The sequence below is a fragment of the Sturnira hondurensis genome, unplaced genomic scaffold (genome assembly GCF_014824575.4).
Source record: "Sturnira hondurensis isolate 20B ecotype Veracruz unplaced genomic scaffold, ASM1482457v3 Scaffold0009733, whole genome shotgun sequence".
Classification (NCBI taxonomy): Eukaryota; Metazoa; Chordata; class Mammalia; order Chiroptera; family Phyllostomidae; genus Sturnira; species Sturnira hondurensis.
In genome coordinates this window covers 182051-205330 of record NW_028082364.1, presented here as the reverse complement: position 1 = coordinate 205330, position 23280 = coordinate 182051, and the positions used below count along the sequence as shown (strand labels likewise).

The 23280-nt window shown below is 56.4% G+C and overlaps 1 protein-coding gene across 2 annotated transcripts in view; it reads left to right on the top strand.

Annotated features, from left to right (window-relative positions):
• Nucleotides 1-23280, top strand: part of SLIT3 (slit guidance ligand 3) — a 529219-nt gene that overhangs the window by 441454 nt on the left and 64485 nt on the right. For both annotated transcript variants that reach the window (XM_037057739.1, XM_037057738.1), the window contains exons 11-14: nt 3347-3418; nt 7567-7638; nt 17774-17917; nt 19174-19337. In XM_037057739.1, the coding sequence (XP_036913634.1) occupies nt 3347-3418; nt 7567-7638; nt 17774-17917; nt 19174-19337 (452 nt within the window). The remainder of the gene's footprint in view (nt 1-3346; nt 3419-7566; nt 7639-17773; nt 17918-19173; nt 19338-23280) is intronic.

Below are 23280 nucleotides of genomic sequence, written 5' to 3'. Positions count from 1 at the left end.
TCTCCCTGGAAATCCAAACCAAACAAGAGCTCCTGGTCCAATTCCAGATGCGGAAGCCGACATCATAGGCTCTTCTTCCCGCCCTTGGCAGCACTCCTGCTGGAGGAGCTGTATAAATATAGACCTTAATATTTAACACCCCGGGCCATTAATCTCCTGGGCTCCCTGGTTCCCTGGTTCACTCCCCAGAGCCCGCCCCCCAATTCATTTTTAAAGCCCACCTTGATTATGCAGCCAGATAGTAATTTCAGTGAAAAATGGCAAGTTCCGTCACTGCCCCAAACCCGTTATCTCCTGCATGATTTAAGTTACTGCCCTAATTGTTCAGTGAAGTCCAGGTAATGGAGAGCCTGGCTCCGTGTCGCTGTCCTCTCCTCATCCTGTTGGACTCGCCCTGAGCTGTGCGTTCAAAATTCATGACACCCGCTCAGTCACGACCTGGACAGCAAGTCTCGTTTTTGACCACTTCCGGTGGCATTTATGACCGTGCCCTGTTTTTCCCCAAATGAGGGGTGGCGAGGAAGAGCGACCACTTAAATATGTTCCAAGGACTGGAATTCCAGAAACCCCTGCCGCGTGTGAGTGCTTGGGAGCATGAGGGTCCCTGGTGAGAGTGGGTTGTAAAAACCTTAGTGTGAACTCCTCCTGGGTATAGTGACAAGTTTATTTCTATTATCTAAAAAAAGAAAAAATGGTTTCCCCTCCACTGTGAATGAACCTTGCCTTTCTCTTATCTCCAATCATAAGACAAAGACAGAGAATTCTCCCTGAATGAATGCCTTTGTCCCCACCTATTTCTAGTGGTCGGCTTAGTATAAAGCTACGTCCAGGTGAAAACCAGTGTCCACGTAGAGAAGCCATTTTTAGGGAGAGTCAGGGCCCTGGAGAAGACCCCTCGGCTCACGGGGTTGGATCACTGGTCACGCAGATGCCGTGGCAGACCTGTGTCCTTCAGCCAGGAGGGTGTGTCGAGATCTTCCCTCACACCATCACAGGTAGCTCAGCCTGCCACAGGCCCCCGCAGGGCTGCGTCACACACTTTGATTTCCTGCTCGATCCTTGTTGGCGCAGGAATTTGCCACTTCTGCCCTGGACAGTCTGCCGTGGCCACCCCTCTCCGTCTTTCAGTCTGTAAGTCCCGGGAGACTGGGCTGGGCCTGAGACTGACCAGATTCTAAAACACTGCGGCCTAAAGTGCCCCTTGGGGACCCCTTGTGTGGAAATCGCCTGGAGGTTTGTGGCATAGGCAGACGGATTTGTAGCCAATTGGGCTTTCTGTGGGTGCACTTTAATAAACACTCTGGTGAAGTTTTGAGGTCAAGAAGCACTAGTTGAGAGTAGTCCAATCACCCAGCGTCTGTTCTAGGGCCACCCTGATGGTTGGGAGGGGTCCAGTGTGGAGGCAGAAGGGCACCTGAAGTCTTCTCCAGTCTGCCTTTCTGTCCAGCATCCATCACGGGGAAGTGCGGGGCTGGCTTGAGAAGCTGGCTCTGAGACTACGTAGCAGAGTCAGGTCCCCTGTGACTCCAGGCCCTGCCCCTTGCAGGGCTGCGGTTTCCTCCCTACACGGCTAAGAGTTAAGACAAAATGACCGCCAGAGTCAGTTCCTGGCTAGACTGGTACTTCTCCACTTTCCATTCCCCACCATCTCCCAAACCAGGAGACATCGCACCTTGCACCGTGGAGGGGTGGGACCTAGTCTAGTTGGGGACTGCGAACGAGGTGGCCCTCCCGAGGCTAAGGCGGAGGGCTTCCCCACTGATCACAGAGCTTCCTCTGCACGCTAGACACTGAAGGACCTGGAAGAGACATCGGGGTCAGGAAAAAACAGCCACAGCAATAAAAGAGTTGCCCCCACCGGTCTGATCTGAACACAGGCCATGTCTGCTGGCCCAAAAGGCCTTGCAGGCAGCCCCGCTGACGGGGGCAAGATTAGGGTAATCCGGGGCATTGGCTTGTTAAAACCCTTATAGAAGAATGGCTCGCTGAAGAAAAGCCCAGAGTAAGCTGACGGGTTTGTAGCACAATCTGTGGATTTGTTAGAGGCAATCTCACCAGCTAAAAGGATCAGCTCGACAGCTGTGCCTAAGAAGCCTGACCCTGTGAAGCCTCTTTCAGTGAACAGGCTTCTGGAGGAGAGCGGGCAGGGAATGGAGGCCTAGGCAGGGGTGGTCGCAGGCCCTTGGGAAGGCTGTCAGGAGGAGGAGAAACAGGCTACAGGGGTGTGGTTAAGAGGCGGGGGCTGGGGGGTGGGGCTGGCCTCACTGGGGGCAACTACTTAAGAATCTACTTAGCTGTGCTCTCCTCTCCGTATTCCCTTGTCTCCTCCTCGTTGACCTGCCAAGACCCCAACCCCCACCCCTCTTCTGCACAAAAGCAAAGGCCCGGTGATGTATTTCGTTAAAGAGAACGAACTGGAGAGGTTCCTTGTCGCTGGAAATCGGAGCATTCCCCCCCACACACACACTTGCAGAGGCAGGAGCCAGAGGCCATCTCTGAGCTAATGACTCTGAGAGAAAGGCTGTCCCCCAGGGAAGTGCCATTAGCAAGAGCCAGAGGCCAGTGCTCAGGGGCCACTGGGGTGCCAGCAGGGGGCAGCCTCCTGGCTCTAGGGAGGACCCAGTGCCTCCCTCACAGTGGGCTGGCCAGCAGCCCCCCAGCACCCCGCCTTTCTCTCACCCCCACTGCCCCTCAGCCCAGATGCCACCATCCTGGGCCCGCTCCTGTACAAGGGGCACTGCCAGTGACAAATCCATGTCGCAAAGCCGTCCTGTGAGAATCTCAGGTGAAGTCACACGGCCTGGATGAGGCACCGAGCCAGACAGAGCCTCACGCCCCAGTCAGAACCTCTTGGCAGCTCAAGGAGGACAAGTCACCGAGGAGGTGAAACAACTCAGGACACTGAGGGAGAAAAATAAGTGTTTGCTGAGGCAGAAGGCAGACGAGGGTGCTCAGAGGACCCCTGGCTGTCCGTGTTTGAGTGAGGTGGTTCTGGCTTCATTTGTGCCATAATTGTAGGTAACGTGACCTTGACAAGGCCATCACTCATCTGGGCTCCTTTCTCACCTACGGGTGAGGGCTCACACGCACAAAGGCACAGGTCAGAGTCACGGTGCCGTAGGTGAGCGCTCCTGGAAAGCCAGGAAGAGTGACACAAGTGTGGTGCATTTCATCCCAGGCGGGTGAATCGAGGGCTCCTGAAGCCCTGTCCGCTGCACTGGGAACAAACAAGTTGGCTGACTGATTCTCCCAACTTCGAGTACCTGAAACACTTGATCCGCACTTAGGGTTGGCCACCCTGGGCCTTTGAGCCGTGTCCTCAGACTCTTCCCGTTCGTGTTTTTAGAGACATCAGCAAGAACCAGGTATCGGACATCGCCCCAGACGCCTTCCAGGGTCTAAGATCGCTCACGTCACTGTAAGTGGGGTGCAGGGGCACCGGGGACCGGGGCGGTGCGTCCGTGCATTCTAGGAGGCGTTCGTTGTCAAGGCTTTACGAGCCCTTACACACTTGTGGCAGCCCAGTTAGAGAAACAGATATTTCTTCAGGGGAAATTGATCTCGGGGAATATTTCCACAACCCACATGCATTATTTCTATTGATTAAGTGCCCAGTAGCCTTCCCAGTTATTGGCTTTTAATTCGGATGCATCTTCTGCTCTGACCACACTCGCCCCTCCCAGCCCGCAGGCCTCAGTGGTGCTCTCAAGGGAGAGGGGCAGAGAATTTTAACGTATGCTGGTGATTGTGGGCGCAGGTCCCCGGAAATGTGGCCTTGCCCAGGAACGAACTCACGCTCTTCCCCTGGTTTTCAGACTTTTTCTCCAAATCAGCCTATGGCCATTGGTGGAGAAACCACCAGCCCCATCCTGTGTGTCCTTTCCTTTTTCTGATTCGGAAGCCCTAGGGCAGCCCAGTGAGTGGAACCACAGCCTTGCCTCTCAGAAACCCTCCAGGGCAAGAAGGGATGGCACCTGGCACTTGGTCCGGCCCTATCAGTGACTTACTGGGAGGCACTAGGGTCAGGGTGCCTTTCCTGCCTGACACCCATCTAATGGTGGCGATGATCTCAGTGATTAGAGTAACCGGCAGCCTTTCCTGAGCCCTGACTGTGTACCGAGTGCTGCTGTTTCCTTCTCTCCACAACCTGCAACGCCGAGGCCACCCTCGTCACTCTCTTACAGGTGACGAACGTGGGTGACCTCAGCTCCACATAGTCCAGGGCATTGTTTTGTTTTTCATCCATTTTAATCCTGGCTGCGTCTCTGGCATCAAACAGTACCTGGCCCACTGTCATTGTACAAAAATCCTGGTGCATAAATAAATGTCATTTACCCGAAGTCCTCGGTAACAAGTGGGAACATCGGGATGAGGACCCAAGCAGCCTGACCCCGGAGTCTATGGGCACCACGCTCTGTGGCCTCTGGAGACGATGCAAAAAGAAAACAATAAGCTAGGACAGAGGTATCCTCGGTTGATACTGTTTATGTCCTGGGGTGCCCTGTGACCCAGGCGAAAGCGAGGATGCACAGAGTGAGGGGAGCTGTCCACACTCTGCCTCCGTTTGCCTAATTTAACAAGCGGGCGGGTAACAAGATACACGCCCTCCCCCACCCGGCCTCATCCCCTAAGAACCGGCTGAGGACAGGGAAGGCTCTTGATTCAGCTGTTGCTGTTGCTTGCGGAGTAAATTAGTTTCATTTATCGGAGGGAACATCTGGNTGCTGTTTCCTTCTCTCCACAACCTGGCAACGCCGAGGCCACCCTCGTCACTCTCTTACAGGTGACGAACGAGGGTGACCTCAGCTCCACATAGTCCAGGGCGTTGTTTTGTTTTTCATCCGTTTTAATCCTGGCTGCGTCTCTGGCATCAAACAGTACCTGGCCCACTGTCACTGTACAAAAATCCTGGTGCATAAATAAATGTCATTTACCCGAAGTCCTCAGTAACAAGTGGGAACATCGGGATGAGCACCCAAGCAGCCTGACCCCAGAGTCTACAGGCACCGTGCTCTGTGGCCTCTGGAGACGATGCAAAAAGAAAACAATAAGCTAGGACAGAGGTATCCTCGGTTGATATTGTTTATGTCCCAGGGTGACCTGTGACCCGGGCGAAAGCGAGGATGCACAGAGTGAGGGGAGCTGTCCACACTCTGCCTCCATTTGCCTAATTTAACAAGCGGGCGGGTAACAAGATACACGCCCTCCCCCACCCGGCCTCATCCCCTAAGAACCGGCTGAGGACAGGGAAGGCTCTTGATTCAGCTGTTGCTGTTGCTTGCGGAGTAAATTAGTTTCATTTATCGGAGGGAACATCTGGCTGGGATATCAGAGACAGGAGGGTGTGCGAGATTAGTGTCTGCTCGTTGTGCTGAAGATCACAGAGGAGAAGCAGGGTGGCCGTCTGCCACGCGGATCCTGTCCCTGCCCCCACAGTCTTGTCCCCCAGAGCCGGTCTCCCTCTGCTGGGACTCACAATACCGTCACCCACCGTGAAACTGGAGCACCACTAGCCAATCGTGAAATATGTCGGGGCACCGTTTAAGTGAAGCGCCTCTCCCCGCAATCTATGCATTTCTCCATGCGCTGGACGCGTTCTGCGTGCTGAGTAGTATTATAGGGACCGAGAGTGTGGCAGTGAGCAGGGCAAACGAGACCCTTGTCACCGAGCTCTGGACACAAACACGGTCCAAACTCAGGGGCAGCCCAGGTGACGGGCAGGGTCCTGGCCATTCCTTCTTTCCACACTGCCGATCGTGCTGGCCGCTGTATGCCTTCTCAGCTCCAGGGACCCAGTCACCACCAAGCCACAAGATGTCACCACACAGCCCCTATTCGAGGGGCCAGTGGGGGTGGCACAGACCACTTCTAAACTAACTATACAGGGTGGGACAAAAGCAGGTTCACCGTTGTCCATATGGAAAATAATGCAACCATTCATAAATAATTATACAAGAATAAACTGTTCTGTGTACTCACAACTATAAACCTACTTTCTCCCCACCCCGTGCCCAAGTGATACGATGAACAATGAGAAAGAAAGAAAAATGGGATGACAGGTAGTGGGACACATTAGCCAGAATATTCAAGAGAAACTTCCCAGGGAAGAGGTGTTTGAGCTCCCTGCTGAAAGGTGTCAGGAAGGCAGCCACAGAAGGACAGGGGGCAGGGGGCGGGCAGAAGCCAGGTGGGTCTACCCCCAGATGCCACAAGGTGCACCCAGCTGTGTCAGCCTGCTGGGGAGTGATTCGCCCCCCTAGGCTGCTAGACGTCCCAACAGGTACAAGGCCATGACGTGAGGGCCCCTTGTCCCGGAGCCCCGGCCCCCGCCCTGGCCCCCCGCGTCTGCGCCGTAGAACTCTGGACACCAGCTGAGAGAAGCAGACAGTGGCCTTACTACATTTGGCACCGGGAGCCACCGCTCCCAGACATTAATATGAATTAGAAGTGTGTGCCTGAGCCATCATGCTGACTTTTATTTAGTCATTAATTTGGTGAAACATTAATGAAACGCACCCACAGGCAGAGCCAGACGCTCGCGCTTCACTCCCAATGGCATCTAGAGAACGGGGTGTGGCTTCTCCCTCCCATTCAACAGCTCCTCCTCCTAACATTTTACCTTCTCAAAGACGCACAGCAGCCCGAGTAGCGGTTGGATATTGCGTTCATTCAGTGTGCTACAAGGCCCGAAGGGAATTTAAAAAAAAATCAACCCTGCTTAGCTAAGTTCCCTCTGACTCAGAGGAGGCTGGACCTAAGAGAGAGCAAAGTGTTTGCCATGGAAGAGACCGAGGAGAGGCCAGAGTGTCTTCATGCCCATGCTGCGGGCCAGCAGGACCCACGGGCCCTGGGCCGCCAGGGAAGACCCAGCAGGCTCCTTGCCCAAGCTTCCCACGTCACCAGAGACCAGCCCATGAATGGGAGACCCAGGGAGTGGGAGGCAGGCCTGAGAGAGGTGGGTAAAGGATGTCTGAGCTTCTCGCTCCCTGGAGCTCAAAGAAGGGCTGGCATGTTGAGGCTGCCATCCTGCCAAGGTCACAGTCCCTGTTCCCCATTTTTCCCCCCGAGAGCCAGTCCTTGACTCAGCAGTCTCCGAGCCACATCCTGGTGGAGCCCAGATAGCCAAGGCCCCATCGAGGTGGTCACTGAAAGGGCCCCGCTCAGGAATCCTAGGACCCGGAACGTCCTGCCAGCCGTGCTTAGCCTGCTCATCAGTCACTGCAGACGAGAGGACGTGGGGCCAGCCGGCGTCCCACACATCTTACTTACTGCCGGGGTGTGAGTCACGCTGGCAGTGCAGGGAGACACCACAGGGGACGGTTTCTTCCTATCATGGATCATTTATTGACCTGGGATGCCCACGAATGCCCAGACAGCCTGCCCCCTCCCGCCCCTGGGGCACGTGCCTGCTGTGTCACTGGCGCAGAGAAGGGATGAGGTGGAACAGTGAAGGGGACGCCTGGAGAGCCGGCCGCTCCGGAGCTGGCCGAGGCGATGGCCTCCTACGTGAGTGGGTCCCGTGGCCTCACGTGGGTGGTGACTGCCATCTTCTCCGGTCTTTTCCAGGGTGCTCTACGGGAACAAGATCACCGAGATTGCCAAGGGACTGTTCGACGGGCTGGTGTCCCTCCAGCTGCTGTGAGTAGGAACTTTGTCACTGTTTGTGTCTCTGGGACTGGTTGCAGGCCCCCCTCCGCAGACTTTGAGCCATGCTGTGCAGAGTTCTCCTTTTCCCTTGATGCACACCAAGGGGGAGAATACCTGAGCAGTCTGCCCCTTTCCGCCATCACCTCCTTTTGTTGGAAGGAGAGCCAGGGAGTTGGCAGAGGGAGGCCAAGGTCAGCGTGAACAGACCTAATGACATAGCTCAGGAGCCTGGCCCAGGAACCAGGCTATAACCATAGGCCTGGGGGTGGGAAGTTAAGCTTCGTTGAATCTTATGGGGGATGCTCGGAACTCACCCTCCAACAGCCAGTACTGAAGCCTAAAGGGAGCTGCTGACGGACACGTGACCTTGAGGAAGGGTGGGGGAGGGGTGAAACGATCGGAGGGGAGCACAATCCATCCCCGATGTGACTCTGTCTGGGAAAGCGATGGCTGGGTGGGAAGTGTTTATTTAATTTAAAGAAAGATTTGTTGCCTTGAATTTTAAGCTCTGGGATTATTTATTTGCATTTATTTCATTCTGGTCATCTGAGCTTAAGTGTTTGAAGAAGATAATTGAACTCTGTTGTGGAGAGGTACTTAAAGGAGTTAAGCCCATCCCATTATGACGGGGGAGAATTATCTCACGTGTGCACGTAGGTAGCTGTGGCATCCACACGCATGTTCTGGGGGTGTGGGGATACATGTGTGCGCATGCACACGTCCACCTTTGCTCCATGTCGGCATCACGACTCATACTGGTGTTAGGGACTGAGGGTGCCCTGAGAGGCGTAGAGAAACTGGCGCAGAGCTCAGGGGGCCCCAGCCCCGGGAACGGCACAGGATGTGAGTTCAGGGGTGAGCCTCCGAGTTCAGATGAGTGTGTGTGCGTGTGCGCATGTGTGTGCATGTGTATGTGTCTTTCTAAAATCACCTCCAAGCCACAGGCAGCGGGGAAGGGGCATGGGGCTCCCTGCCCTGACACGGTTAAGCGAAGCTATGGTACGAGGCTGCAGACCAGGGGGCCACGCTGGACCTCCCGATGAGGGAGAGAGGCCAGGAGCCAGGGCAGAGAGAGGAAGGTGGGCAGCGCCCCTCACCTGGGGACGCCCAAGACTCTTCACCACGGAGGAAGTGAGACTTTTCCTCCCACCCCTCTCCTCACCTCTCTCCTCCATCCCCTGCCCATGGCCTTTGAGGCTCAGCCTGGACAGTCTCTGCTCGGACAGTATGATCATGTTGCCGTGAGGTGGCCAGCGAGTCTCCAGGCACATCCGTCAGAACAGTGTCAGGCTTGCTTCAGAGAAGATGAGGTCAGGAGGAAGGAGACACTGCCCTCGTCTCTGCATCTCCCTCCCTCTGTCTCCGAGCCTGTCTCACACCACGTGGCTGCGTGCGCCTATCCCGTTCAGGGGTCCCAACCCTCCGCGGGTTCGCTGGCAGGACACACCAGGGCTCTGCGGGGGCTGGTGGTTCGCAGATGGTGTTCTTTGCTCGTGGCAAAGAAACTGTAAGTTGTAACTGCCGCCATAAGGCTGGTTAACCTTGGCTATTCATCCCTGGGAAGCAGCGTAACAATAGCATCTGCCTTGAGCTGGGTTTGGGGGCATCGTGGGCCCCAGGGCTGGGGTGAGTAGCTCTTTACAGTCTGTGGGTTTGGTGCGAGTAGAACAATGTCCCTGTGCTCAGGAAAGAGGAAAGTAGCATCCATCCCAGTGCCTGGCACAGTGCGCTGCGCTTAGCGGGGATTCGGGAAATGCACGTTTTTCACAGAAGGAAACGGGTCCCCGCCTGGAGCTGACGGCGGCAGTCAGGAGGGGACAGACTCGCAGGACTTTGCACAGGCCCAGGGGGCAACTCCAGCGTCCCCTCATTTTAGGCCGATGGGATTGAGGAGCTGAGGCAAAAAGTAAAGCTCCACCCCTCCCACCTCCCCCAAGACCAAGGGTTGACATGACTCAAACAGGCTGATTCCAGAAAGAACCAGCAAGTGTGACCGTCACTGGGATGTGACCTGTGTGGAGCAGTTGGAAGGCAGGTCCGGATTAGATCTGATTTAGCGATCAGCCCGCTGTAGATTGGATTTCTCCTTGTTAGACTTGGAGGCATTCTGATAAGAAGGCTCCTCTTAGAACCCCCTGCCAATCTGGGCCATTTCCTGTCCTTTGACATCAAGGATATTTGTGAGAGATTTGTGGGTTTTTTCTCTCTGTGTCTCTCAAATTATTGACGCTTCACAGCACCATGTGGTCTTCCCTGCACCAGGTGAACTTGGGTAGTTCCCCACTGGCACCTGTCACGAGGCTGCCACTGACAAAGTAGGCGCATGGCAGTCAGCTGTCCTGCCTGCCCTCCCCTCCCCATTTCTCCCCGTTTTTCGGGCCTCCCACCCAACTTCCTCACAACCCTCCGGAGTCACTTTCAAAATGCTGCTGTGTCTCCCTGCATGTCATCCCAAACAGCTTCATTCCTGCAGACACCCATTGTATGGACTCACATTCATTACTTATTAGTAGCAACTCATTACCTTCGGGGATGCAAGGTAGTCTGTCTGCTTCAAGCAGGAGGAGGGGAGGCAAGTCAGGTGCCCATTGGAACAAGAAGTGTGCTCTGAGACTCCCTCCCAAACTGGAGGGAGTCACCTCAGTATCTGAGGTCGGGACAGGACAGGCCACCAGCACGTGCTCCCAGCTCCGAGGACCAGAGCTGTGGATGACCAGAGAAGGGGCTTATCCTCTCCTCTGTGTCTCCATCCGTTCCTCCTCACTGGCAGCAAGGTGGGCACTCTTGCTCCCCCCCATTCCTCTAGCACCCGGGCTCCTGGGTTCCTGGGACTTCCATGCCGTTGGTGACCCTGGGTGCCCAGCCAGCCAGAGCGCCCTCGGGCCCCTTACGTGGGGGTCAGTCCCCCCTCAAGCCACAGAGGTTACTTCCTCCTCTGATGGGCAGCTCGGGCCACACTGTTCCAGCCCCTCTGGGGAAAAGAGCATTCGCCTAGGCCCATGGATTGCATGCCGTGCACAGGACAGCCCGAGTGGACAGAGAGCCACCTGAGGTGGAAACTCACGTCCCTGCAGCCGCGATCGATGCCAGGCCCACCCCAGGAGGCCTTACACCAAACCAGGCTGCCGTGGGACTGGACTAAGACAAGCCAGGCACCTGTTCTCTGATTTTCTTGGAAGGCACACAGGACCATTCGAGGATCTTGGAGTTTGCCAAGCAACGTGCCAATTACCAGGCAGAGAGCAAAATGCCACTCCCGCCGCTTGCTTTCCCGCGCCAGCTGTTTCACTGGTCTTGCTGCTGCTGCTGCTGCTGCTGCTGCTGATGCTGCTGCTGCTGCGGCTGCTGCTGCTGCTGCTGCTGATGCTGATGCTGCTGCCGATGCTGCTGATGCTGATGCTGATGCTGATGCTGCGGCGGCTACAAACTGTAGCCAACTGAATACCTAATACACTTCAGAACGAGTGCTAAGGAATTTCATTCTGCTCATCTCATCTCAGTTTTACAGCAATGCTAAAAGGGAGATATTGTTGAAGGCCCACTTTACAGACGGGCAAGCTAAGGCGCTGGAGGGGTAAGCGACTTGGCCCTTGTTGCTTGGCATGGAAGTGACCGGGTGCTGGACCCAGGCGGACTGACCCTGGAGTCTGCGCCAGAGACTTCAGCTTCAAGCCCAGGCCCAAACAGATCTGCAGAATGACCTCAGCATTGCACGGCACGAGAGACACTGACCTAAGCCAGCCCCTCTGGGGGTGCCGCGTGTCCGTGGGCCTTCCCCTCGCTCGCTGCCATCCCCCCGCTGACACTTGCCCTGAGCGACGGCAGTCAGGGAGCCTCATGGTTTTCAGAACTGGGTGTGATGAGGAGAATTCTCCCCAGCAGTGGACACAGACTTACTGTCCCACTCATCCTCGAGGGCGGAGTCCTTCCCTCTCCTGTGTACCTGGAGCTTCCCGGGGAAAGCCCCTGGGGAAACTTACGTTCTGGAATCACTCTATTCTGGATTATCCAGTGAATGGCTGACTGGATCCAGGAGGTAGATGGGCAGACGACCCCCCTTTGTGCTGTGGGGAATGGAGGGGACAAGCCAGTCACACTAGCTGAGGCCACTGGATTTCCCGAGAGCAGGCGAAGACTCCCGGGGCCTGGTTCTCCGAGTGGGCTCGTTGCCTTAGGGAAAGTCTGGCTGCTTGCCCCTGCTCCTAGGGCTTCCCCGTGTCTATGCAGTTGAACAAGGCCCTGTGTTTCGGGCTGGCCACCCAATGGCACGGCTGCATTTACAGTTTCCCTGGCATCAGGCATCACCATGACAACCCACAACCCATGACCAGCGCTGCAGTCATTACCAAGAGAGACATGACCAGTGACCTTGCCCCTGGGTGGGACTGGGAGGGCTCCTCTCATATCCTCCAGGGAGTGTTTAGGCTGACATGGCCCAGAGGACCCATTCTCATGATCGGGGAAGAGTCTGGGCAGGGTCTGAGGTCCTAGCCTCGAGGCAGCTGTGACCCCCGGGTTCCCCCGCATGTCTGGGCCGCAGGGAGCTGCCAAAGGTCAAAATAAATCTGCACATTTTATGGGGGAGGATGAGAGCACATTTGTCCTAATGCAAGAGAGTGGTTTTTATTACAATTAATAGACAAAGAAATTCAGGATGGGAGAGGGATAACTCTAAAGAGAAAGAACTTTCAAAGAGGAAGACACATTAATGAGGGAGATTTGACTGTATTCCCTACAACTTAATCAGGGGTCCGGGGCAGCCCCTAAGTCGTGTCCTTCTTAATAGTTTATGCCAATGCGTAATGGTGCTAAATACTGCCAGGGATACACAGAGAACTTTTAAAAAATAACAAAGAGTCTTTATAACCCATTTTTAAAAATACCCCCCTACAGAAGGAGCCACGAAAGGGTTATGCCCTGCGGTGGCTGGTGCCATCCTTTCTCCAGTGTGTCTGCACCCAGTGCTAATGAGACAGAAAGCGGGGCCCCCAGCCTCGTATCAGGAACAGGGGCTCCGTGAGGCCCCGCTCAGCAGGAGCCTGGGCCCTCCCTTCCATCCTGTGGTCTTTGCTGGAAGGGCTTCACTTATTGTCCGGGAGGGGCTGCTGCGCTCTTTCTTGGCACCCGGTTTCGGAGAAGACCTTGTCCCGCCGAGGCTGGAATATTGCTTTCGGCATTTGCAGACAAATGTCGTATCCATAAGAGGAAGACCACCGTCTCCCGCGGCCCCCGCCGGCAGGTGTGGGGAATACAAACACCATCTGGGATGCTAGCTCTGGGCCACTGAACCAATGTGTGCTGGGGTCGCCACGGTGACTTGGATGCCATCTATCATTAAACCTGACTCCAGATGTGTGCGTTTTCCTGGCCTTGCAGCCAAAGCCTGTCAGGCCGCAGGGGAGTCATCATGGACAAAGGTCTGGCCCAAGGCAGTAGCTGAAAACGGGGCCCAAGTGGTCTTCTGCCCACTGGCCTCTTCGGGAGACTGACTCTGGTGGGTGCTTTCACTGATCGGGGTGGACCTCACTTCCCTCCTGGGGCCTGTTTCCCCACCCCTCCCTGCCCCGTTACCCAGTCCCTGAATGAGTGAAGCTGCAAGCCGGGACAGGTGATCAGAGTTCCAGGGACCTTTCTGGCCAGGCCAGGTCCCGCGCCCCCAGCAGGAGGACTTGAGCCACAGAGCCCTCTGTGGCCCAGAGGCAGGGTGTCTCCACTGCCACCCCCACGCTCCAGCTCTGTGATCCCCGGTGGCTCCCGGCTTCCTGCCCGGCTTCCTTTTCCTGAGGCAGCAGCTCCTAGAAAGGATGATGTCAGCAGCACCCCGTGTCGGCTTGCCGATGGGCTGAGTGCTAATACCTCTTGACATGGAACATATGTGGAAGCCGAGAGTGCTGCGGGAAGGGGGTGGGGCGTGCCGCGCAGAGCGCGCCCTCGGAGGTAAATTTAGCAGGCAACGTGCCTGCACTCCTGATCTCAGATGTGCTGCTCACCTCCATTTCCTCTGATGGGCGGGTGGCTCCTTTGGTTTTGTTTTACTAGGGAGTCATTCCTGAGTTAGTGGCACAGGCTACAGGGTGAAATACCACCCCTCCCACCACGGTCCGTGAGTGAGTGTGGGCGGAGCCACAGGGCAGCATAGTGAGCAGAGTGGAGTCTGTGAACTAAGGCGGCATGGACCCAACTCTCTGCCTGCCATTTACGAACGGTGGGAATGCTTCTGAGTCTGAGATGTCACCTGTCAGATGGAGGCGACACTTCACCGGGCTGTGGGGAGATTCTGTGAGTTAATATTTGTAAGCCACACATGGAACTTATTATTACGTTAGGTCATATGATCCCAGCTGTCCACCCGGTCTGCTCACCTCAGCCCCTCCCTCACCTTTGGTTTAGATACCCTCTGAGGTTCCTTTAGGTGGTGGCTCTGGGAGCAGGTGTCCCCGAAACAAGGTTAGATCTGCTTCTGGGTACCTCCGCGGGAACACGCCACGCCTCGCCTCCAACCCCTGACCCACTGGATCCGACAGTGAGGTGTTGCCGGCGTCTGCGTTCTGAGCGTGCACAGCACGCAGCCTCTTGAATGAGGAAGCGGGAGCCTCCCATGTCACAGGAGGGGTGCTGTCATCTCTGCGTTATCGCTGTCCCCCAGCCTGCCGGGAGGAGACCGAGGACTCAGGGTGAGCCAGGGTGCAGAGACAAGCGCACTACCCCTCGAGGCAGCGCTCAGTGACCCCTGAGGGCTGGCGCCCGGGCCGTGCAGGTGCAAGCCACTTGGTGAGGGGCCCGCCATGGTGTGCCCGTGGTTTGGTGAGCAGCCTGTCTCCTTGGTGCCAAGTCCTTCCTAAGAGTTGGCAGGGCTCCTGATGTCTACGCACCAAGAGCCAGGCAGAGCCTCCTAGACCCAACCAAACCAACCTCCAACCACCTGAGGCGGGCCCAGGTGCATTCCAAAGGTAGCAAAAAAACGGCCACCTCCCAGAAAGAGGAACACCTCCATCCATCAGACGAGGAAAAAAGAATGTGGGTTGTATTTCATGGACAAGAGACAAGTGTCCAGTCAAGCAGGCTCACTTCCTGCTGGGTGACCTCTGTCGTGCCCATCACCATGCTGACCAGGGCTGCACCCAGGCTGTGGTCTTGAGAGATGATGCCGCGTTGCCACTGTGGGTTCGCACAGCTGCCCCTCCAGCAGGGATTAACCACAGCGGGTCAAGAAGGAGGGAGAGTCCGTCCCTCCAGGGCAGGGGGAGGAGGCCTGGGCTCGGAGTTTCTTGTAGAACCGCTGAACCCCCTTTCCATAGTTGTTTGCTCTCTATTTGCTCCATGATTGGGTGTTTCTTAAATTCCCCACCTCTCGTCCATGTACCAGGCAGCTCAGAGATCCATTCACAGAAGCCAGGCTGAGTGGAGTCGCTGCCAGCCTTCCTCCCGAAGGAGAGAGGACGGGGGACAGGCTGTTAGATCTGGCCGGTGGTGCCTGCAATCCAGGAGGCTGTCCTTGGTTCCTCCATCTGGATAAGCAGCTTAATGCTGTCTACCTGCCCCTGTACCTCTGCGCCTGGCCTTCGGGGACCAAGCGTCCCGGGAGGGCCAGGGACCTGAGCCATGCCCTTCGAGTTGCCCTGAGTTCCCACTCCCTGCGGGCTGCCCCCCATGCTGTCTTTGCCGAGTAAACTCTGTCAGCCTGGGGTGGGGAGTGGTTGCTGCCCTGTCAGGGGTGCCCAACCTGAGGCCCACGGGCCACGTGCAGCCCAGGATGGCTGTGAATGCAGCCCCACACAAAATCGTAAATTCACTTAAAACATGAGAGTTTTTTTGTGTGATTACACATTGAAATGTATTTAATGTGTGGCCCAACGCAATTCTTCCAGCGTGGCCCAGAGACACCTTAAGGTTGGATACCCTGCATGACATCTTTGTGGTAACATCCGTGCTGAGAGAGCTAGAAGCAATTGGGAACAGGAAAGCATCTGGATCAGAGAACAGGAGTCCTCTGAGGGTTGAGGTGCAGAGAGGGTTGACAGAGTGGGGTGCAGTTTGGACACCCTTTCAAGACAGGTCAGCCTTGCCATTCCTGTCTCCCCAAGGCCAGCCTCCTCAGCCAGTGTCTTGCACTTCCCAGAACCAGATCCTGTGATTGGGCTTACAAATCTTCATTGGGATCTCAAATCCAAAGGCCAGGCATACAATAGGGAGTAGTGAGGACTGTGGCAAACAGAGAGCACAGGTCCCATCTGAAGGTGGCAGCTACTCCACAGCTGCCTCCAGTGGACCCAGTGTTTCTAGAGCTTCGGGAATTTTTTAAGAGAAAATAGAAAGCTGATGTGTGTGTCTGTGCGCGCACCCAAGAGTCCCAAATTTCCCAATTTATTAAACACTGGAAAACTAGATAAACATATTTGCATGTGGGATGTTGCAGCGTATTATAGGAAGGATCTTAGCCTCAGGCCATCAGACCAGCACCTCTGACCTGGTGTCTTTACTAAATGGCTCAACGTTTCCTAACCTAGATGCTGCCCTCAGAAGACCCTAAATATCCAGGTTTGCAACGAGTCATTCACCATGTGCTTTTTAAAAAAAATTAAAAAACAAGCCAAAAATGTGTGTGTGTGCGTGCGTGTGTGTGTGTGTGTGAGAGAGAGAGGGAGAGAGAGACAGAAAGAGAAGGGCCCATCCATTCCTAACTCTTGGGTGGTTGGCTCTGTGCATCCACTAGCTTTTCTCCCTATGTCTCTGCTCCAGAGCACCCTCAGGCTGCCCAAGGCAGAGTGGCCACTGTGGCCGTGACCACAGTGTGATCTACAAAGCACAGGAAATCCTTGGGGGAGGAGCTACAACGGGGATAGACAGGCGATGGGAGGGGTAGGTGAGGCATTCACACAGGAGACACTGAACCCCCTAGAGACCTGAATGATCCGGGCATGCCCCGGGTAACGCGTGAGACCTCAGACAAGCCCGCCCACCTCTCAGCCCCAGTTTCCTCGCCTGTCACTTGTGAGGCTGGTTCTGCCCACCTGCCCAGGTTATCGTGAGAGAAATAGGCTGTCGGAGAGGTGCTCTGGGAAACAGGTGACGTGTTCCAGCCAAGTGAGCTGGGCTCCGCTGCGAGGCAGAAGGACATCTGTGTGAACGCCTGGGACCCTGCCCGTTATTAGCCAGATGAAACAGGCAGTTCTTCCACTTGTCACTGCCGCAGCTGCCTGCCTGCCCACGGCCTACAGCAAGGACAGGTGCACGCCTGACTCAGCTGCCACGGGCGGCCCCACCGCTCCCCACGATGGTCCCCCCGGACCCTGGCATCAAGAGCCTCCAGGGACTAGGCAGTCTGTTACAACCCTCAGAGTGGTCACCCCCGACGAGGGAAGCTCTGGGCCGGCCTTGGAAATGGGAATTTTAGAAATTCAACATTTAGCTGGTTAGATTAGTTCCCCCTCCCCCACTTCCACTGAAGAAGGAGTGAAAACTGATTTTAAGACAGTTTCAAGGGCACCACAAGTCAGTCTAGGGAAATTTGCTTGACTTTCCAGCTCCATTCTGGAAAGCTCTCCTATAACCCTCACAATGTCATCTGTGCTGGACGAGTGTCGCCCGAAAGGCTCATTTCTATGATGCCAGAGAGAGAGAGACAGACGATGTATGCGCATACGCACAAGCCTAGCCCCAGACGCATGTTTTCAGGCAGCGTGACCTGGCCCGCTCGTCACAGTCCAGTGGAACAAGTGATCTAGAAGAACTCGGAGGACTTTTCTGAATCAAAATTGTCTTTAGTCAGTCAACTAAAGCTTGCAAACTGTTGTGCCAAATGATGGGATTTTTTGTTGGGGTTTTTTTCTTTTTGGATCCTGGAATCTCTGCATTCTAAAGCAGAAAGCAAAGCACGCGGGTGCCATTTCCAGGCTTCCTCTGGGGCCCGGGTTCGAGGGAAGGCTGCAGGTGACAGCAGTGCGAGGCACAGCATCCACAGGGCCGGGCAGGACACGCTCTAAGTTTCTCTGGCCCCGGGAATGCCAGTCCGCCTCCCTCTCTGCTCAGCAGCAGGGCCCCGAGGCAGTGCTCCCTGCAGGCGCAGCCCTGGGCCCTCGGCTAATGGCCAGAGCTAGTGAGTCACCGGCCTCTCTTGTGCTTGCAGCCTCCTCAATGCCAACAAGATCAACTGCCTGCGTGTGAACACGTTCCAGGACCTGCAGAACCTCAACCTGCTCTCCCTCTATGACAACAAGCTGCAGACCATCAGCAAGGGGCTCTTTGCCCCTCTGCAGTCCATCCAGACACTGTGAGTATGCCCAGGCAGCAGGAGCCCCCAAACAAGAACACCCCGGTGAGGGCACCGTGGGCACATCCTGGAGGGTGTCAGAGCCAGCAGGGAGAAGGGGACGAGAGCGCCAGTGCCAGCCCCCCTGCACTAAGCGCTGGCTCCCAGCTCAGCACTGCACCCAGACCTCCCGGGGATGCCAGCCTCTAGGTCTCCCAACAGCCCCATGAGGCTAAAAATCCTTTGAGGTAGGCACTGTTATGATACCCCGGTTCTGCATGAGGAAACCAAGGCACAGAGAGGTTAGGTAACTCACTCAAGGTTGCACAGCTAATGAGAATCAGGATTTGAATCCAGGCAGAGTTGCTGCTCAGCTGCTGTCATAGTCACTGCAGCCACTGTACCTGGAACAGGCTCCATCTCTGCGGATCGCCCGCCTTGACGGCCCCACCCCCTGCTGCTGCCCTCTGATCCGTGCCCCTAGGAGTATCACACCCCCCTCCTTAGGGAGCACCTCCTCGCTCCCGAGCCCTGCAGACCAGGTAGCTGCTCCCTGAGTGCAGATCTCAGGCCTCATCTCGGGGGGCTCCAGGCCCAGGCTGAGGCTCTAACCCCGGCTCATGCCCACAGCCTGAGAGTGAGCCTGGGGGGCTTCCAGAGACTCTCTGAGTCCCCTGGCACTTCCTGGCCCCGTAGTAGCCAGAGACAGGACCAATAAAGAATAAGAACAGCTGCTACTGATTGGCCCCCTACCACAAGCCAGGCGTCACATGCAGCTTTGCAGTTTCCTTACTGAGCCAAGGAAAGTGAGACCCACAGGCTGCTCTCATGACGCTAAGGATCATAACAGCAGTCCCGCTACTATATATGGAACACCCAGCACGTGCCAGTCGCCCCACCAGCTGCTTTATGCGCCTGGCGTGACTGAGCTCGTAGAAATAAGCTGCAGCCTTCTCCGAGCATGAACCCCAGGACTGCTGCTTGCTCTACCCATCAGAATTGGCGAGGGTGAGAGCCAAGGGTCCTGCCCCAAGTGGGACGAGGCTGCACGCCCAGGGTGCAGCCAGCTGCACCTGTGACTGTCCCTGGCCAACTGCAGGCCTCAGGCCCCTCTCTGGTCCTGTCTGAAAGCAACCCCCATGCCCCGCCATGCCTCCTGGGGTGACGAGGGAGGGATCCAGGTCCCAGTGGCCAGTGCCCAGCGCCCAGCCCCAGGCAGGGTGGGAGTGGTAGGGGCACCACCAGCCTTTCCTGATTGCCTCCCCTCCCTCTCGCAGCCACTTAGCCCAAAACCCATTCGTGTGTGACTGCCACTTGAAGTGGCTGGCCGACTACCTCCAGGACAACCCCATTGAGACCAGCGGGGCCCGCTGCAGCAGCCCGCGCCGGCTGGCCAACAAGCGCATCAGCCAGGTCAAGAGCAAGAAGTTCCGCTGCTCAGGTAATCAGGTTACAGGGCTGGGCCCGGCCTCCCGGCTCAGAGCACAGCAGCCCTGGAGAAGGCCAGTAATCCAATCTGGAGGACAGCCAGGGCTGCGACGGCTCCTGGGGAGCATCTTTGCAAATTAGATTGGGGGAATTCAGTTAGTCCTGCAGAAAACCAATTACCTCATGGATTTAAAATAAAACACGCACACACGCGCGCGCACACACACAGAGTAAAATCACAGGGTCGGGGGATGCGTGATCTTTCTCCTCCTGGCGAGGAGAGACAGAACCCAGGTGGCAGCCTCTCTCCAGGGTAGGCAGAAGCTAGAGGTTGGGGCAAGCTTTTTACACTTTTGTTGTTGTTGTTGTTTTAGTTTCTAAAGCATGCCCCACCCCCACCCCTGCCAGTGGCAGGCAGAGAACTATTCCACAGGCCAGGCTGTAGGCAGTGTGCTATCTTGGGGGCGTCTCATCCCCTCCAAGGCCTCCTTGGTACAGCCTTTCAACCGGGGTGTGTCACAGGCTTCACAGACGTCTTCTCCGGCTGTCTCCCCAACCCCAGGCTGGTACGCTGTGATCAGTAGAGAGGAGAGCAGAGAGTTGTGTTCTCGGGTTCCCATGTTCTCTCTGCAGCCACGCTCCACACCGTACCTGGGAAAAACACCGGGGCTGAATGGCAGGGGATTCTCCGCCCTTCTTGGAAACAGGCGTCGCTCTCCTTGACCCAATAGCTAGGTGAACAGGCAGTTGAAAAGGACAGCCATTCGTGTCATTGGCTCCCGAAAAAAAAACACCCAGCTGCGTCGTGCTCCCAGTGGAGAGAGACTGACAGTGTGATGTGCTGAGCCGGGTTGCAGCCGCCCCTCCCAGTCTGTGTCTGCAGAACCTTTCTTCCCCGCCCGAGAGCGCGTTGCGGAAACGTGCGTTTCTCCGGGGCAGTGCCAGTGTGGGCACTGGGCGCCGCCACAGGACCGGCACGCGGGCTTCTGCTGCGTGCAAGTCATCTAGTCCTCTGAGTCGGGCCCCAGAGAGGGCCTGGGGGTAACGCAGGGAGTCTGTGGCCATAGGAGACCCTGCTCCTCATTTGTCTTCCCCGGAACATCGATGTCCGTTTTGAGAGCAGTTTCTCGACTGTGCTGAGGGCTTCCACTTCGGTTCGTTCCTTCCTACTGTCCTGTCAGGTCAGCAGGGCCTGTCCCTGGTCTGCGGCAGAGGTGAAGGGGTACCCCCAAGGTCACAGCCAGCAATGGTGGGCCCCAGGTCCCCCTCGCTCCTCACAGCATCTGGGAGAGAAGGGAGCGTTGAGGAAGAAGGTCCAGCTGCTTGAATGACTTTCTCTCCCTATCTAATGGCTCCTCCCTCCCCTCTAGCCCTGAACTCTTTCCTAAAGTCTCTCTCCCAGCCCAGAGCTGGCACCTGACTCACCCCACTGGTCCCTCTGGTCCCACCCCCCATCTGGCCACAGCTGAGGTCATTAGCTCTGACAAGCAGTGATGCCCAAGAAGAGGAGCAATAGGAGGTAGAGGGGGGGCAGGGTGCCATCTACCACCCCAACCCCTCCATCTCCTGGGGGTCCTGCTGTGATTTAGGGCTCCAGGTTGATGCCAGGGTTCAAGGGGCAGAGAAAAGAAAGGGCATCCCCCCATCCTTGGCAGTTGCCTAGGACTGACTGCAGGCTGGAATTGGGGTGGGGTGGGGGGCAAGTAGGAGGAGGAGAAAGTAGCAAGTAGACACAGGGCGGTAGAGCCTCGTTCTAACCCCAGCTTTGCCCCCCTACCCACCCCCCTTTGCGCTGGAGGGATCCTGGCCGCTGGAGGGATATGTGGGGTAGGAATGGCTGGAAATACCAAAAGAGACCAACAAGGAGAAAGGGGCAGAGTTCCTGGGTTGGCCCTCTCTAAATCTCTTTCTGCTTTTTGAATCAATACTAACCAGAAATATTAGTGCTATAAAGGCAGAGAAGGTTCGAGGTACATGAGCCTGACACACAGCATTCTACATGCTTTTGTTTTCCATAGCCACAGAGAAGTAGCGAGACCCACTGCCAAGCTCCAAGGGCCTGGGACCCAGACTGGCCTCGGCCTTGGGCTTGACAGAAGCCATAGATCGAAAGCTCCGTTTCCAGGAAGCTCCAGAAGCGAGGAGGAGGGGCAGATGACACGTAGTGGATTTGACAGATAATAACTCTGTGTTTTACTTTCCCCTAAACGCGCCCCATCGCAGAGACAGCTGATGTAATTAGGGGCCAATTTGAGGGCTGCTCCTGCAACACAGAAAGCCCCTCCATAGGCGGCGTCTGGCTTTCCAGCTGCCCTGTGTCCGCCTCTGTCAGCTGCGCCCGCCTCCCCCGGCAGCAAGATCAGGTTAGAGGTGAAGGCCGCCAGCTGGGATGATCTGACCGTCCGATTATGTCCTCCTGGAAAGGCAGCGTCTGGTGCCTGAGGCCCCGAGCCCGTCCGGGGTGGGGGGGAGCACTCAATAGCGGGAAGATGCTCTCTTCTTCCATCCTGACCCCCACCCGCTTTGTGTGGAGAGACCCCGTCAGCAAGAAGAAAGTCTCATGGCGAACAGTCCGGAGAGGGAGATGTAATATGACCAAACATGGCAGGCAGCAGGCCGCCTCTCGGGGAATTAGTCTGGGAGCCCCCCGGGGTCAGCCAGTCCCCGCTGGAGAGGGGGGTGTGGAGCTTACACAGAAAAAGGGCACCAAGCAGGGTTTCCAGGACAAGATCTAGAACCAGGACTTCTGATGCACTATGCAGATTCCTGATAACTTTCTCCCTGACCCGGCCACTTGCTTTCTTTGAGGAAACCAAAGAGAAGGAACGCCTCGTCCAGTGTTCAGGCTTGGAGGCAGGGGCGAGAAAGGGCTGGGTCTTCCCCACTGAGGTCCTCGGGGGCTGATCCAACATGAATACAGAGTTCCCACACCAGAGTCTCTACAGAGCCCCGCGTGTCTGTAAGGGGTCAAAGTGGAGGCGAGAATAAACTACAGCGGCCAGCTCTAGCTGGTCAGGTGGGAGGGCTTAGAAAGACGAGGGGCCGGACCCAGGGTTGTGCCAGTAACCTTGGCGAACCAGTCAGCCACTGCAGACACCTGCACACGGTCAAGATGCTGAGAGCATCTTGTCCCGAAAACCCACTGTGGAGGAACGGGGTGCCTCCTGGAAGAGGGCAGGGAGGGCTGCAGTCACCTGGCCGTGCACCTGGTCTGTTCAGGGTGCACACGTCTCCTCCCAGTGGCTTGGGAGAAAGTCCCCAGCCAGCAGGTGGATGAAAACTCCCCAGTCTCTGCAGATAGGGACGTGGAAACCGGGCACCCTCATCCGGGCCCTGGGCCTCTGAAATGGTTGGTTGTTGGCTCCCTGCCACCCACTCCAGTGACTCGCAGCCCCGGGGGACATCAGGAAACCAGGAAGCGCCCCAGAACCTCGTGTCCTCCTCTTTCCTTTCTTCTCCTAGTCTGCAGGAGGCCCCTCACCATAAGGGGCACTGGTCACCCCTCCACGAAAACCGGTGTGCTCAGGCCATTGTGACCGCTGGTCTCCAGGCCCAAACAGGGGTCTCCATCAGCTCCCCCTGGTTCCTCCCTCGCTAGGAATGTGTAGTTTCTCTCCACTCCACCCACCCCCTGTTATATCTCCAGCTGTCTGGGAGGAACATCTGTCAGCCAGAGGGTCTCTGGGGAGCCTGAAGGACACTAAGGAGACCCCTGGCTGATGGCACATCAGGGAACTTCTCCCTGCAGGAGAGCATTGCAGCTTTGCTAGACCCCTGGGAACTGCGGCTGGCCTCTCCGTTAAGGGGCTGGGCGACAGGCTGTTCTAGCACCATGTGGCTGCGGGGAGGGGCCCTGGGTTGCCGAGCACACAGAAGACGCTTCTGCTCAGTTTGATGTCACGTCAGGTCAGGTGGTGTGATTGTGTGGGGTTCCGAGGCTCAGCTTCAGGCCTGTG